At 52.5% G+C, this 16,530-nt stretch overlaps 1 protein-coding gene across 1 annotated transcript; it reads right to left on the bottom strand.

The window, feature by feature from the left end:
* Positions 1–2,009: 2,009 nt before the first annotated feature.
* Positions 2,010–2,942, bottom strand: LOC134929659 (integrase/recombinase xerD homolog). Its single transcript, XM_063925241.1, has one exon. It carries the CDS (start codon positions 2,940–2,942, stop codon positions 2,010–2,012), a length of 933 nt encoding a protein of 310 aa, XP_063781311.1.
* Positions 2,943–16,530: the final 13,588 nt, after the last annotated feature.

Here is a 16,530-nt window from a genome sequence, read left to right as displayed (position 1 = left end):
AACTGGAGACGAGACTTGTAATTTTGTGCAAAGAATAAATGGTCACAGCTTTATTTCCACCTAATACCAAAAACACACCATTGCAGGGTAAAAAGGAGAGGAAGCGGTGCACGGCTCTCCCGCTGTTTAGAGAAACGACTGGGGCGTGCCTTACGCCGCCTTACCGGCGACGGCCATGCCCCCTCCCCGCCTGAGGCGTACCCGGCCCGCCCTTGCGGGCCGACGGACCACGCCCCCTGCGCTGGGGGACCAGCTACCATGCGCATAACACCCTACCACGGCGCGCAACCCGTATGGCCCCTGCCGCATTTAGCTGGAACCAGGCGTACGGCCTACTAATTGGTGACTTATGCGAGGCATTCTGACAATCCCCCCTTACCATGCCTTGTGCACCGCTCCTTCCCCGCGACCCGCTGTGACAAGAAAATACAAGCGATTTATACCAAACCATGTTTATTGCGATAAAACACCATAATAACCTCTCACAACGTGTCATTTATTAGCAAGTGACGAAAAAAACTGCCTGAGGCCTGCGCTCCCTTGGCCCGTTCCCCTGTCCTAGCTACTACCGACCCTGTACCTTACCAACTCAGGGCGGGTGGGTGGGCTTCCTTTCCTGTGTGGGGAAAATGGAGCTATTAACTCCCTCCCCCCCGGCTGCTGCTTTTATCTGCCTCTCCCTCCTCACCCCCCCCCCCCCCCCCCGTCTCTGGGCCGCACCTTTTACTGGCCCAGGGCTCCCTGCAGGTGATGAAAAGGGGAGGGGGTCCTGCCTCCCTGCGGCCAACCCCCCCTCCCCCGGCGTTCGCGTCTTCGGGCCGCCGGCACCCCTCCTCCTTATCCCGCTGCGGCGCCATTGCTGCCCCCTTCGCCCCTGTAAGGATGGAGAGGGTGACCTTCCGGTGCCCCGCCGGCTTGCTCTAATCAAATAACTGGAGACGAGACTTGTAATTTTGTGCAAAGAATAAATGGTCACAGCTTTATTTCCACCTAATACCAAAAACACACCATTGCAGGGTAAAAAGGAGAGGAAGCGGTGCACGGCTCTCCCGCTGTTTAGAGAAACGACTGGGGCGTGCCTTACGCCGCCTTACCGGCGACGGCCATGCCCCCTCCCCGCCTGAGGCGTACCCGGCCCGCCCTTGCGGGCTGACGGACCACGCCCCCTGCGCTGGGGGACCAGCTACCATGCGCATAACACCCTACCACGGCGCGCAACCCGTATGGCCCCTGCCGCATTTAGCTGGAACCAGGCGTACGGCCTACTAATTGGTGACTTATGCGAGGCATTCTGACAATCCCCCCTTACCATGCCTTGTGCACCGCTCCTTCCCCGCCACACGAGGTCCCAGCGACCTGCGGACCGAAGCCCCACCCTGCGCTACCACCGCAAACCCTCCAACGCATCCTGCAACGCATTGTTGAAGATATCAAGGCCTATGTCCGTCAGGTGCACCCCATCGTGCCTGTAAAAACCCTCACATCTCCCTGCAAGGTCATTGTGGTGTATAACGCTTCCCCCGTTGGCTGTGACCACTTTACCGATGGCCGCATTGACTTTCTTCCTAGCTCTGTCTATTCCGTGCCCTGACCTAGCCCCCCTCCAGGCTAGTCGCGGGATAATTTTTGACCAGACTATTCGCACGTTGCTCCACCGCCCTTTTATCCAGGCAATGTCCTCCCTGATCAGGTCTAGCGACTTTGTTTTCCCGACATCGTTTCCCCCAAGGTGCAACACCAACACGTCGGGCTTTCCCAATGCCCGCTCGGCCTTGAGCCAGGCCTCCCTGGCCTGCTCCCATACCATGCCCCTGTTGCCCAGCCAAAAAACTGCTGCCTCTTCTCGCCTCATCCCCAGCTGGCGCCCGTATGGTCTTTTTGCGGCCCGTGCCGCTGCCCAGAATATGTATGAATGGCCGAAGATCCAACACCGCTTCCCGGCGATCCCTGCGAAAAATAGAGGAAGCGGGGGGGGGGGGGGGGGGTGTTAGGACAGTCGTCAATTCCCTTTATTGCGGCGGCGCCCTGGCCACCAGCCTGACGTAAGATTTGTAACTGTTTGACTTCCACCCCCCTTTCCCCTTTATCTCTTCGGCTGAGCATCCCTGGCTGGCGGCGGATGTTGCCGCGCCGATCCTAGATGAGTGGGTTCCGAACTTCCTCGGGTTCCAGCCTAACACCTTGATGCATTTTTTAAATATGGCTGTGAACTGGAACCTGGTAAGTGCCGCCTGATCCACATGAATGAGGAAATTCTCGCCCCCTTTTGGCCTGACCTCCAAAAATTTTTGTACCACCTCGATTGGACAGACTGTTGTGTCCGGGTGCCTGCCCAACTGGACCCATCTTCCCTTACCTATCTGGTCTGTTTTTGACTTGTGAATTTTGCACAAGACCGCGCCCTGCGAGGCCGCTATGTTTTTTACCAACAGGCCTGTTCCGGCGGCCATTTTTGACTGCGCTACTAGCTCCCCGACCCTAAATGCTCCGCTAAACGCCATGATAAATGCTGCTTTAAACAGTTTTTCCTCGTACTCTCCGTTACATACTTTTGCCACTATATGAATAATGCTCTTGAGCCTCTCTATGGTTACTGGCTCCCGGGAGTCCGGTCTCCGTATCTCCACTCTGGCCCATCCCTTCATCACTGTGCGCACTACGAACGCCTTAGTTAGGTCCTCTTTCCCTAGCAACTTTGAAAAGAAAGATACCAATGCCAGCCTGGTGTTTGCCACTGCCCTTGATGCTCCCTCCTCCTTACTCTTGCCTAAGAATTCCAACAATTGCTGCAGGGGCGCCTGGCCCTCTGAGCTTACATTCCCCTGGAACTGCTGCCATTTCTCCCATGCTGCCACGTACGCTTTCCAGGTCTTTGGCGCCAGGGACCTTTCCACCAGCTCGTTCAAACAGGCTCGGCTATCTGCCAAAGATGAGAAGGGCATGTTAAACCTTGGCCCCGCGCGAACGGCGCTGCCGCCCTAAACACCTCCCATTTCTGACGTGACAGCGCGTCCGCGATAACGTTCTCGACTCCTGGTACATGCTTTGCCCTGAATGTGATGTTGTGCCTCAAGCATGCCGCTACCAACCACCTCAGCAACCTAATCACCGGTGCGGACGAGGCAGATTGGCTGTTTATGGCCTGTACCACGCCCATATTGTCGCACCAAAACTGTATGAACTTATTCTCTAGCCTGCGGCCCCAAACCTCTATGGCTACCACTATAGGAAACAACTCCAAAGCTGCCAAGTTCTTAGTCATACCGCTGTCCTTCCACCTTTGCGGCCATTCTTCTGCGCATCACTCTCCCTGCAAGTACGCTCCGAAGCCTATGGCTCCTGCTGCGTCTGTGAACAGCTGCAGTGCATGGTTTGGCGATATCTTGCTCGGCCACATGCGCACCCCGTTAATCTGTTTCAAGAAATCCTGCCACACTAACAGATCTTCCTTCAATTCCCCGCTGATGCGGATGAAGTGATGTTTCTTCCTCACTCCCGCTGTTGACCTTTCCATACGTCGCTTGAAAATCCGCCCCATAGGGATTACGCGACAAGCAAAATTCAGCGACCCTAGCAATGACTGCAACTGGCCCAAGGTAACTGACTTCGCTTGGGCGCATGCACTGATCTCTCGCTCCAACTTTTCGATTTTTTCTGTTGGCAACCGGCACTCCATCTTCTCTGTGTCGATCTCTATACCTAGGTAAGAGATGACCTGTTTTGGGCCCTCAGTTTTCTCACCCGCGATGGGGACTCCGAACTCGTTCAGCATCTTTGTAAGCTCTTACAGCAACTGCGCGCACTGCCCAGACTGAGCTGGACCTGCCAGCAAGAAATCGTCCAGGTAGTGCGCTACTGCCCTACAGCCTGTCCGTGCTTCCAAGCACCAGTGCAAGAAGGAGCTGAAAATTTCGAATAACGCGCAAGATATTGCGCATCCCATAGGCAAACATTTGTCTACGAAATATTGGCCCTCAAACTGGAAACCCATAAGGTAAAAACTGTCCGGATGCAGGGGGAGTAGCCTGAACGCTGACTCGATGTCCAGCTTCGCCAACAAGGCCCCTTTCCCTTGCCTCCTAACCATTTTTATCGCATGGTCAAACGACTGATATTGCACCGAGCACTGTTCCACGTCCAGGGCATCATTAACCGATGCCCCCTCCGGGAAAGATAGGTGTTGAATAAGTCTGAACTTTCCCGGTGCTTTCTTGGGAACTAACCCCAGAGGTGACACTACCAAATTTTCAATTGGGGGGGCCGCGAATGGCCCGGCCATCCTGCCCATCTCTAATTCTTTTCCAATTTTCTGTTGCGCCACCTGCGGCTGCTCCCTGATGGAATGAAGGTTCCTATTGCGGTCGCCCGGAAGGACGTCCCGTCTTATTGGGATCTTGAACCCTACTCTAAAACCCTCCTGCAACCGCTGGGCTTCTAAACGCTTGGGGTACCTGGCTAGCCATGCCTGCATACCCTCCAGCCTCACTGGGCTACTTGCTTTTGACAGGCACAAGCGCTCCGGATACCTTTTCCCCTCTCTCTCCCTGTCGGCCTTTTTTTCTAAAGCAGTCTTTTGCCGGGTGACTTCCGCTGCAGTGCGTGCATGCGTGCTTGAATTTGCAGAAAGCCTGTGTGCACCGGGTGTCATTGAAGGCGTAGCATTTGAGCATATCTTGTCTATGCGTGCCAGGCCTCCCTGTCCCCTGCCTTTGCGCTGTCGCTTCTTTATCGCTAGCCCCTCTTGCCTGCGCCTTGAGCCACAGCTCAATATCCTTTGTCCCAAACTTGATGGGTTGCTGCCCTTGCGCTCTTAACCTGAAGGACAAGTCGTATCTGCGCCACGCAGTTCCCTCATAATCCTTGTACACTGAATAAACAAGATTGATGTATTTCATCATGTTCATTGCCATATTTGGGTAAGCTTCTACGTAGCAACCAGAGTATGCGAACATCCCGGTCATCCAATTATCAATTTTCTTGTAGGATTCCCCCCCGCCCTACTCCCTTCTCTCTGCCCCTCTCCTTGTCCCTGAGACCTTCCTCTATAAGGGAGCATATGTCGATGAAATCCCCCTTCACAATTTCCTTCCTAATTTCTTTAGGCAAATGCCCTGCCAATGCGCCTAGCTCGTGATCCAATGCGCCTCCCTGCTGTAAGAAAACTGGCTTAGCTACTCCGGTCTGACCTAGCTTACTCCACGCTGTATCTGCCCCTGGGGCTGACAACTTCTTCTTCTTGTGATTGGCCCTGGCCAACCGCAGTTGCTCTCTCAATACTTTGCATGACTCATCGTCGTCTGACTCGGACGCGCTGCTATTGCCCCGCTTGCCCGCCTGATTATCTGCGGCGCTGTTACCCTCCCATTGTGTGTTCGCTACCTCGTTTAAGGTGGCCCCCATGCCATTTGCGCTGCTCGCGCTGTTTTGGTGCAACCCCTGCCTCTGCCCCTTTTCAGTACCACCCCTCACACTTTGTGTATTGCTATTATACAACGGCATAACATTCACCTTCTGCATATTAAACACATGGTTCATCTCACCGTTCCTGAGTGATGCTGTGGAGACGTCTTCTCTGGTCGGGCTGGTCACGGCACCGGCCTCCGCTGTATTCTTCTCCACCGCTCTTGCCGCGGCAAGATGCTGCGCTGACGGGCCGCTGGGCATGGCGAGGACAGCACTGTCTTTGTAACTGCTGTAATTGTCTTGGATTCTCGCTTGTGGTTGTGATGTGAAATCTTGCGATTGTGATGTGAAATTTTGCGATTGTGATGTGAAATTTTGCGCTTGTGATGTGAACCTTTGCGATTGTGATGTGAAATCTTGCGATGTGGCTCCTTGCTCCCGATTGCTTGCTTGCGGCATTTCGTGGCCCCTGCTCTGTCCTGTGACTGGCGTTGGTGTCTGCTGGTACATTCTCCTGGGCGGGGATGTAAATGCAGGGGAGCGGGCAAGCTGGTTTCGCAACCCTTGTGTAATGTCCCTGTCCTGTGCGCTCCCTGCGCCCTGTCCCCAGTTACCCCCTTGCCTAGGAGTGCCCTCTGGCTGCCTAGCCGGGAAATTATATTGCTGTGTCGCTGCCAGGAATACCCATCTCCCCCTCACTTCGGGTGACCCTGACCCGCTGGCTGTGTCTGCGAGAATAACTCCCCCTTCCTGGCATGCTGCTCCTACGTTCCTAGCCTGTGTTGGGGTATTCTGCAACCGCTGTGCTGCAACGTTAATAGGGGTTCCCCTGGACTGCAGTGGGCCATAGCCGCTCTGCCCCTCCCCCCTTGGGCCTAAAATGGCTGCCCCATTCCCCCTTGCTCCTATGCCTTCTTGCCCCGGCTGGTACTCACCCCCCTCTTGCCCTTGCTCCTTTTGCAGGGCTGCTGGTCGCTGCTGCCTTCCGGATCTAGCAGGTGCTTTTCCTGCCTTTCTTCTTTTTTCCCCTGGTTGTTTCTTCTTATGTGTCCTCCGGCCACCAGATGGCGCCCCAGCACCATTTTCACTGCTCCTGTGCTGCCTTTCTGGAGAGGGACGGATGGATGGGCCTTGCAGCTGCTGGCCGGAAATGCTGACCTCCCGGCCCCTGTATCGTGCTGGAAGCTCCCTTCTCCTCTTTGGCCACTCTGCCAAGCGCTGCCCGACCCTTGCTCCCTGCTGTGAGGGTGACCTGCCTCCGTTCACTGTGGATGCCATGCCTGGATCCCTGGAAGTGCAGCAGCCACCGGACAGACACAGGTACTTCCTTTCCTGTGTGGGGAACATGGAGCTATTAACTCCCTCCCCCCCGGCTGCTGCTTTTATCTGCCTCTCCCTCCTCACCCCCCCCCCCCCCCGCCTCTGGGCCGCACCTTTTACTGGCCCAGGGCTCCCTGCAGGTGATGAAAAGGGGAGGGGGTCCTGCCTCCCTGCGGAAAAAAACCCCCTCCCCCGGCGTTCGCGACTTCGGGCCGCCCGGCACCCCTCCTCCTTATCCCGCTGCAGCGCCATTGCTGCCCCCTTCGCCCCTGTAAGGGGAGTTCTGTCTTTTATAATCTCTATGTGGCAGTGTCCATCTTGTGTATGATTTTGTCCATATAATTTTCAAACAGCGGCGGCCATCTTTTGTAGATCAGCAGACACATATTGATATACTAGGTGCTTCATCGCGCCCTACGGGCGCTCTTCACACCGTCGCAAGGGGCTACGCCCCCTTAACCCTTGCATGCCTTTCTGGGGTTCAATATTTGTATTATATGGAGTATTACCTGCATTTCTTTGTTAGTGGTTAAATATTGCACAATGAAAGGGCGTGCGATGGTGAAGGAGGCGCAGCCCCTTGCGATGGCGTGAACAGCACCTGCAGGGCACGATGTACAGAATGTAGCGGGTGCTGGGGGGACTGCGGCTGGGGGAGGGTGTCTGTAGATGCTGCGGGTGGAGGGGGGGCGCAAGCGGGGTAGGGGGGCCCAGATGGGGAAGGGTCGGGAGGTGCTGCGGGTGGGGGATGGGCAGAGGAGTGGGGGCTGCAGATGGGGGAGGGGTCCGGAGGCACTGCAAGTGGGGGAGGGGCAGGGGTGTCACGGGTGGGAGAGGGGCAGGTGCGGGGATGTTGCGGATGGGTGAAGGGTTCCGGAGGTGCTGTGGGATGGGAAGGGGCGGGGGTGCCGGGGGTGGGGTAGGGGGTCCGGAGGTACCGTGGGTGGAGGAGAGGCAGGTACGGGTGGTGCGACAGATGGGGAAGGGGGTCCGGAGGCGCTGCAGGTGGTGGAGGGGCGGGTGCGGGGGTGCCGTGGGTGGGGGAAGGGTGGGTGAGGGGGGGGACCGCGGATGGAGGAGGGTGTCTGCAGATGCTGCGGGTGGAGGGGGGCAGGTGTGGGGGAGGACATATATGGGGGGTGGATGGTGGAGGGGGTCTGGAGGTGCTGTGAGTGGTGGAGGGGCGGAGGAGTGTGAGCCGTGGGTGGTGTAGGGGGTCTGGAGGCACAGTGTGTGGGGGAGGGGTGGAGTGCCGCATGGGGTAGAGGGGAAGGTGCGGAGGTGTGGTGCATTGGGGAGGGGTCTGGAGGCGCTGCGGGTACTGTACCTGCCAAAAAGGTAGTTGGAGGGTATGCAGTAACAGGGCCAGGACAGGGGTGACGGGGCCAGAACAGGGCTGATGGGGCCAGGACAGGGGTGACGGGGTCAGAACAGGGGTGACGGGGCCAGGACAGGGGTGACAGGGCCAGAACAGGGGTGATGGTGCAAGGACAGGGGCGACGGGGCCAGGACAGAAATGACAGGGACAGGATAGGGGTAACAGGGCTAGGGTAGGGGCGGCAGGACCAGGACAGGGGTGACAGGGCCAGTATAGGGTTGACAGGGCGAGCACAGGGGTGACAGGGCCAGGATAGGGGTGACAGGGCAAGGCCAGGGGTGACAGGGACATGACAGAACACAGGGCACGGGAGAGATTGGTATTAGGGACAAAACAGTGGTGACAGACAGATGTGTCTGCTGCTGTTCCACTCCAACCTGTTGGGATCTGCTGCTGGTGGAGACTTGGCATGGCTGATTCTCTCAGGCTGGAGTCCTGCTTCCTCTGCCTGTCCGCATCCTTCCCCCCCCCCCCTCCTCAGTCACACACCGCGGACCTCGCGCAGCTGCCGGGCACTGTGGTGAGGGGAGACTGGGAGTGACTGGTTAGCCCCCAGGAGATGCTGCGGCTGGAGGGAGGAGAGGGTCATAGCATGCACGTGGCACGGACCTCGCGGCTGCCGGGCACTGTGGTAAGGGGAGACTGGGAGTGACTGGTTAGCTCCCAGGAGATGCTGTGGATGGAGGGAGGAGGGGGTCGGAGCCTGCAAGCAGCGCTGACTTCTGCAGCGCTACCCGCTGGCTAAAGTGTGTGAAGGAGCTGGGCGCACCTCACTGCGGGCGGCAGCGGTGGGGTTGCCGGGGCTGGAGATAACAGAGGCAGTACGGAACCTGCACAGCGGCAGGTGCCCCACAAAACTGCAGCTAAGAAGCGTGGAGTGTGCCAGAAAGTGACGCTCCTCCGCGCCAGAGAGACCCTGCTGAGTATGCTGATGTGGGGGGTCAAGCACACAGTGAGCCGGTGGCCGTCTGTCTGTACGGCAATCCCCCGTCACACAACCCCATACCTCCCAACTGTCCCGATTTTCGCGGGACAGTCCCATTTTTTTGGGTCTGTCCCGCTGTCCCACCCGTGGGCCGCAGTGTCCCGCGGTGGGGGGCAGTTGGGAAGCTCCTGTACTCGCTGTTCTGCTTAGCAGAGCAGCGGTGAATAGACGCTGTGCCATGCGCACAGCGTCTATTTTAGAGATGAGCGCCTGAAATTTTTCGGGTTTTGTGTTTTGGTTTTGGGTTCGGTTCCGCGGCCGTGTTTTGGGTTCGAACGCGTTTTGGCAAAACCTCACCGAATTATTTTTGTCGGATTCGGGTGTGTTTTGGATTCGGGTGTTTTTTTCCAAAAACACTAAAAAACAGCTTAAATCATAGAATTTGGGGGTCATTTTGATCCCAAAGTATTATTAACCTCAAAAACCATAATTTACACTCATTTTCAGTCTATTCTGAATACCTCACACCTCACAATATTATTTTTAGTCCTAAAATTTGCACCGAGGTCGCTGTGTGAGTAAGATAAGCGACCCTAGTGGCCGACACAAACACCGGGCCCATCTAGGAGTGGCACTGCAGTGTCACGCAGGATGTCCCTTCCAAAAAACCCTCCCCAAACAGCACATGACGCAAAGAAAAAAAGAGGCGCAATGAGGTAGCTGTGTGAGTAAGATTAGCGACCCTAGTGGCCGACACAAACACCGGGCCCATCTAGGAGTGGCACTGCAGTGTCACGCAGGATGGCCCTTCCAAAAAACCCTCCCCAAACAGCACATGACGCAAAGAAAAAAAGAGGCGCAATGAGGTAGCTGTGTGAGTAAGATTAGCGACCCTAGTGGCCGACACAAACACCGGGCCCATCTAGGAGTGGCACTGCAGTGTCACGCAGGATGGCCCTTCCAAAAAACCCTCCCCAAACAGCACATGACGCAAAGAAAAAAAGAGGCGCAATGAGGTAGCTGACTGTGTGAGTAAGATTAGCGACCCTAGTGGCCGACACAAACACCGGGCCCATCTAGGAGTGGCACTGCAGTGTCACGCAGGATGTCCCTTCCAAAAAACCCTCCCCAAACAGCACATGACGCAAAGAAAAAAAGAGGCGCAATGAGGTAGCTGTGTGAGTAAGATTAGCGACCCTAGTGGCCGACACAAACACCGGGCCCATCTAGGAGTGGCACTGCAGTGTCACGCAGGATGTCCCTTCCAAAAAACCCTCCCCAATCAGCACATGATGCAAAGAAAAAGAAAAGAAAAAAGAGGTGCAAGATGGAATTATCCTTGGGCCCTCCCACCCACCCTTATGTTGTATAAACAAAACAGGACATGCACACTTTAACCAACCCATCATTTCAGTGACAGGGTCTGCCACACGACTGTGACTGATATGACGGGTTGGTTTGGACCCCCCCCAAAAAAGAAGCAATTAATCTCTCCTTGCACAAACTGGCTCTACAGAGGCAAGATGTCCACCTCATCTTCACCCTCCGATATATCACCGTGTACATCCCCCTCCTCACAGATTATCAATTCGTCCCCACTGGAATCCACCATCTCAGCTCCCTGTGTACTTTGTGGAGGCAATTGCTGCTGGTCAATGTCTCCGCGGAGGAATTGATTATAATTCATTTTAATGAACATCATCTTCTCCACATTTTCTGGATGTAACCTCGTACGCCGATTGCTGACAAGGTGAGCGGCGGCACTAAACACTCTTTCGGAGTACACACTTGTGGGAGGGCAACTTAGGTAGAATAAAGCCAGTTTGTGCAAGGGCCTCCAAATTGCCTCTTTTTCCTGCCAGTATAAGTACGGACTGTGTGACGTGCCTACTTGGATGCGGTCACTCATATAATCCTCCACCATTCTATCAATGTTGAGAGAATCATATGCAGTGACAGTAGACGACATGTCCGTAATCGTTGGCAGGTCCTTCAGTCCGGACCAGATGTCAGCATCAGCAGTCGCTCCAGACTGCCCTGCATCACCGCCAGCGGGTGGGCTCGGAATTCTGAGCCTTTTCCTCGCACCCCCAGTTGCGGGAGAATGTGAAGGAGGAGATGTTGACAGGTCGCGTTCCGCTTGACTTGACAATTTTGTCACCAGCAGGTCTTTCAACCCCAGCAGACCTGTGTCTGCCGGAAAGAGAGATCCAAGGTAGGCTTTAAATCTAGGATCGAGCACGGTGGCCAAAATGTAGTGCTCTGATTTCAACAGATTGACCACCCGTGAATCCTTGTTAAGCGAATTAAGGGCTGCATCCACAAGTCCCACATGCCTAGCGGAATCGCTCCGTGTTAGCTCCTTCTTCAATGCCTCCAGCTTCTTCTGCAAAAGCCTGATGAGGGGAATGACCTGACTCAGGCTGGCAGTGTCTGAACTGACTTCACGTGTGGCAAGTTCAAAGGGCATCAGAACCTTGCACAACGTTGAAATCATTCTCCACTGCACTTGAGACAGGTGCATTCCATCTCCTATATCGTGCTCAATTGTATAGGCTTGAATGGCCTTTTGCTGCTCCTCCAACCTCTGAAGCATATAGAGGGTTGAATTCCACCTCGTTACCACTTCTTGCTTCAGATGATGGCAGGGCAGGTTCAGTAGTTTTTGGTGGTGCTCCAGTCTTCTGTACGTGGTGCCTGTACGCCGAAAGTGTCCCGCAATTTTTCTGGCCACCGACAGCATCTCTTGCACGCCCCTGTCGTTTTTTAAAAAATTCTGCACCACCAAATTCAAGGTATGTGCAAAACATGGGACGTGCTGGAATTTGCCCATATTTAATGCACACACAATATTGCTGGCGTTGTCCGATGCCACAAATCCACAGGAGAGTCCAATTGGGGTAAGCCATTCCGCGATGATCTTCCTCAGTTGCCGTAAGAGGTTTTCAGCTGTGTGCGTATTCTGGAAAGCGGTGATACAAAGCGTAGCCTGCCTAGGAAAGAGTTGGCGTTTGCGAGATGCTGCTACTGGTGCCGCCGCTGCTGTTCTTGCGGCGGGAGTCCATACATCTACCCAGTGGGCTGTCACAGTCATATAGTCCTGACCCTGCCCTGCTCCACTTGTCCACATGTCCGTGGTTAAGTGGACATTGGGTACAACTGCATTTTTTAGGAGACTGGTGAGTCTTTTTCTGACGTCCGTGTACATTCTCGGTATCGCCTGCCTAGAGAAGTGGAACCTAGATGGTATTTGGTAACGGGGGCACACTGCCTCAATAAATTGTCTAGTTCCCTGTGAACTAACGGCGGATACCGGACGCACGTCTAACACCAACATAGTTGTCAAGGACTCAGTTATCCGCTTTGCAGTAGGATGACTGCTGTGATATTTCATCTTCCTCGCAAAGGACTGTTGAACAGTCAATTGCTTACTGGAAGTAGTACAAGTGGGCTTACGACTTCCCCTCTGGGATGACCATCGACTCCCAGCGGCAACAACAGCAGCGCCAGCAGCAGTAGGCGTTACACGCAAGGATGCATCGGAGGAATCCCAGGCAGGAGAGGACTCGTCAGACTTGCCAGTGACATGGCCTGCAGGACTATTGGCATTCCTGGGGAAGGAGGAAATTGACACTGAGGGAGTTGGTGGGGTGGTTTGCGTGAGCTTGGTTACAAGAGGAAGGGATTTACTGGTCAGTGGACTGCTTCCGCTGTCACCCAAAGTTTTTGAACTTGTCACTGACTTATTATGAATGCGCTGCAGGTGACGTATAAGGGAGGATGTTCCGAGGTGGTTAACGTCCTTACCCCTACTTATTACAGCTTGACAAAGGGAACACACGGCTTGACACCTGTTGTCCGCATTTCTGGTGAAATACCTCCACACCGAAGAGCTGATTTTTTTGGTATTTTCACCTGGCATGTCAACGGCCATATTCCTCCCACGGACAACAGGTGTCTCCCCGGGTGCCTGACTTAAACAAACCACCTCACCATCAGAATCCTCCTGGTCAATTTCCTCCCCAGCGCCAGCAACACCCATATCCTCCTCATCCTGGTGTACTTCAACACTGACATCTTCAATCTGACTATCAGGAACTGGACTGCGGGTGCTCCTTCCAGCACTTGCAGGGGGCATGCAAATAGTGGAAGGCGCATGCTCTTCACGTCCAGTGTTGGGAAGGTCAGGCATCGCAAACGACACAATTGGACTCTCCTTGTGGATTTGGGATTTCAAAGAACGCACAGTTCTTTGCGGTGCTTTTGCCAGCTTGAGTCTTTTCAGTTTTCTAGCGAGAGGCTGAGTGCTTCCATCCTCATGTGAAGCTGAACCACTAGCCATGAACATAGGCCAGGGCCTCAGCCGTTCCTTGCCACTCCGTGTGGTAAATGGCATATTGGCAAGTTTACGCTTCTCCTCCGACAATTTTATTTTAGGTTTTGGAGTCCTTTTTTTTCTGATATTTGGTGTTTTGGATTTGACATGCTCTGTACTATGACATTGGGCATCGGCCTTGGCAGACGACGTTGCTGGCATTTCATCGTCTCGGCCATGACTAGTGGCAGCAGCTTCAGCACGAGGTGGAAGTGGATCTTGATCTTTCCCTAATTTTGGAACCTCAACTTTTTTGTTCTCCATATTTTATAGGCAGAACTAAAAGGCACCTCAGGTAAACAATGGAGATGGATGGATTGGATACTAGTATACAATTATGGACGGACTGCCACGGTTAGGTGGTATAAAAAAACCACGGTTAGGTGGTATATATTATAATAATAATACAATTATGGATGGACGGACTGCCTGCCGACTGCCGACACAGAGGTAGCCACAGCCGTGAACTACCGCACTGTACACTGGTTGATAAAGAGATAGTAGTATACTCGTAACAACTAGTATGACACTATGACGACGGTATAAAGAATGAAAAAAAAACCACGGTTAGGTGGTATATATTATAATAATAATACAATTATGGATGGACGGACTGCCTGCCGACTGCCGACACAGAGGTAGCCACAGCCGTGAACTACCGCACTGTACACTGGTTGATAAAGAGATAGTAGTATACTCGTAACAACTAGTATGACACTATGACGACGGTATAAAGAATGAAAAAAAAACCACGGTTAGGTGGTATATATTATAATAATAATACAATTATGGATGGACGGACTGCCTGCCGACTGCCGACACAGAGGTAGCCACAGCCGTGAACTACCGCACTGTACACTGGTTGATAAAGAGATAGTAGTATACTCGTAACAACTAGTATGACACTATGACGACGGTATAAAGAATGAAAAAAAAACCACGGTTAGGTGGTATATATTATAATAATAATACAATTATGGATGGACGGACTGCCTGCCGACTGCCGACACAGAGGTAGCCACAGCCGTGAACTACCGCACTGTACACTGGTTGATAAAGAGATAGTAGTATACTCGTAACAACTAGTATGACACTATGACGACGGTATAAAGAATGAAAAAAAAACCACGGTTAGGTGGTATATATTATAATAATAATACAATTATGGATGGACGGACTGCCTGCCGACTGCCGACACAGAGGTAGCCACAGCCGTGAACTACCGCACTGTACACTGGTTGATAAAGAGATAGTAGTATACTCGTAACAACTAGTATGACACTATGACGACGGTATAAAGAATGAAAAAAAAACCACGGTTAGGTGGTATATATTATAATAATAATACAATTATGGATGGACGGACTGCCTGCCGACTGCCGACACAGAGGTAGCCACAGCCGTGAACTACCGCACTGTACACTGGTTGATAAAGAGATAGTAGTATACTCGTAACAACTAGTATGACACTATGACGACGGTATAAAGAATGAAAAAAAAACCACGGTTAGGTGGTATATATTATAATAATAATACAATTATGGATGGACGGACTGCCTGCCGACTGCCGACACAGAGGTAGCCACAGCCGTGAACTACCGCACTGTACACTGGTTGATAAAGAGATAGTAGTATACTCGTAACAACTAGTATGACACTATGACGACGGTATAAAGAATGCAAAAAAAACCACAGTTAGGTGGTATATATTATAATAATAATACAATTATGGATGGACGGACTGCCTGCCGACTGCCGACACAGAGGTAGCCACAGCCGTGAACTACCGCACTGTACACTGGTTGATAAAGAGATAGTAGTATACTCGTAACAACTAGTATGACACTATGACGGTATAAAGAATGAAAAAAAAACCACGGTTAGGTGGTATATATTATAATAATAATACAATTATGGATGGACGGACTGCCTGCCGACTGCCGACACAGAGGTAGCCACAGCCGTGAACTACCGCACTGTACACTGGTTGATAAAGAGATAGTAGTATACTCGTAACAATTAGGATGACACTATGACGGTATAAAGAATGAAAAAAAAACCACGGTTAGGTGGTAGGTATATAATAATAAATAATACAATTCTGGTCGGACGGACTGCCTGCCGTGTGCCGACACAGAGGTAGCCACAGCCGTGAACTACCGCACTGTACACTGGTTGATAAAGAGATAGTAGTATACTCGTAACAATTAGGATGACACTATGACGGTATAAAGAATGAAAAAAAAACCACGGTTAGGTGGTAGGTATATAATAATAAATAATACAATTCTGGTCGGACGGACTGCCTGCCGTGTGCCGACACAGAGGTAGCCACAGCCGTGAACTACCGCACTGTACACTGGTTGATAAAGAGATAGTAGTATACTCGTAACAATTAGGATGACACTATGACGGTATAAAGAATGAAAAAAAAACCACGGTTAGGTGGTAGGTATATAATAATAAATAATACAATTCTGGTCGGACGGACTGCCTGCCGTGTGCCGACACAGAGGTAGCCACAGCCGTGAACTACCGCACTGTACACTGGTTGATAAAGAGATAGTAGTATACTCGTAACAATTAGGATGACACTATGACGGTATAAAGAATGAAAAAAAAACCACGGTTAGGTGGTAGGTATATAATAATAAATAATACAATTCTGGTCGGACGGACTGCCTGCCGTGTGCCGACACAGAGGTAGCCACAGCCGTGAACTACCGCACTGTACACTGGTTGATAAAGAGATAGTAGTATACTCGTAACAATTAGGATGACACTATGACGGTATAAAGAATGAAAAAAAAACCACGGTTAGGTGGTAGGTATATAATAATAAATAATACAATTCTGGTCGGACGGACTGCCTGCCGTGTGCCGACACAGAGGTAGCCACAGCCGTGAACTACCGCACTGTACTGTGTCTGCTGCTAATATAGACTGGTTGATATTTAAAGAGATATTAGTAGTATACAACAATACTATACTGGTGGTCAGGCACTGGTCACCACTCCTGCAGCAAAAGTGTGCACTGTTAATTAATATAATTGTACTCCTGGCTCCTGCTAACAACCTGCAGTGCTCCCCAGTCTCCCCCACAATTAATTATAAGCTTTTAATTTATAC

This window comes from Pseudophryne corroboree, chromosome 5 (assembly GCF_028390025.1).
Source record: "Pseudophryne corroboree isolate aPseCor3 chromosome 5, aPseCor3.hap2, whole genome shotgun sequence".
In the NCBI taxonomy this organism is placed as follows: domain Eukaryota; kingdom Metazoa; phylum Chordata; class Amphibia; order Anura; family Myobatrachidae; genus Pseudophryne; species Pseudophryne corroboree.
Note: the sequence above shows the minus strand (reverse complement) of the source record. Positions and strands in the feature narration are given on the sequence as shown.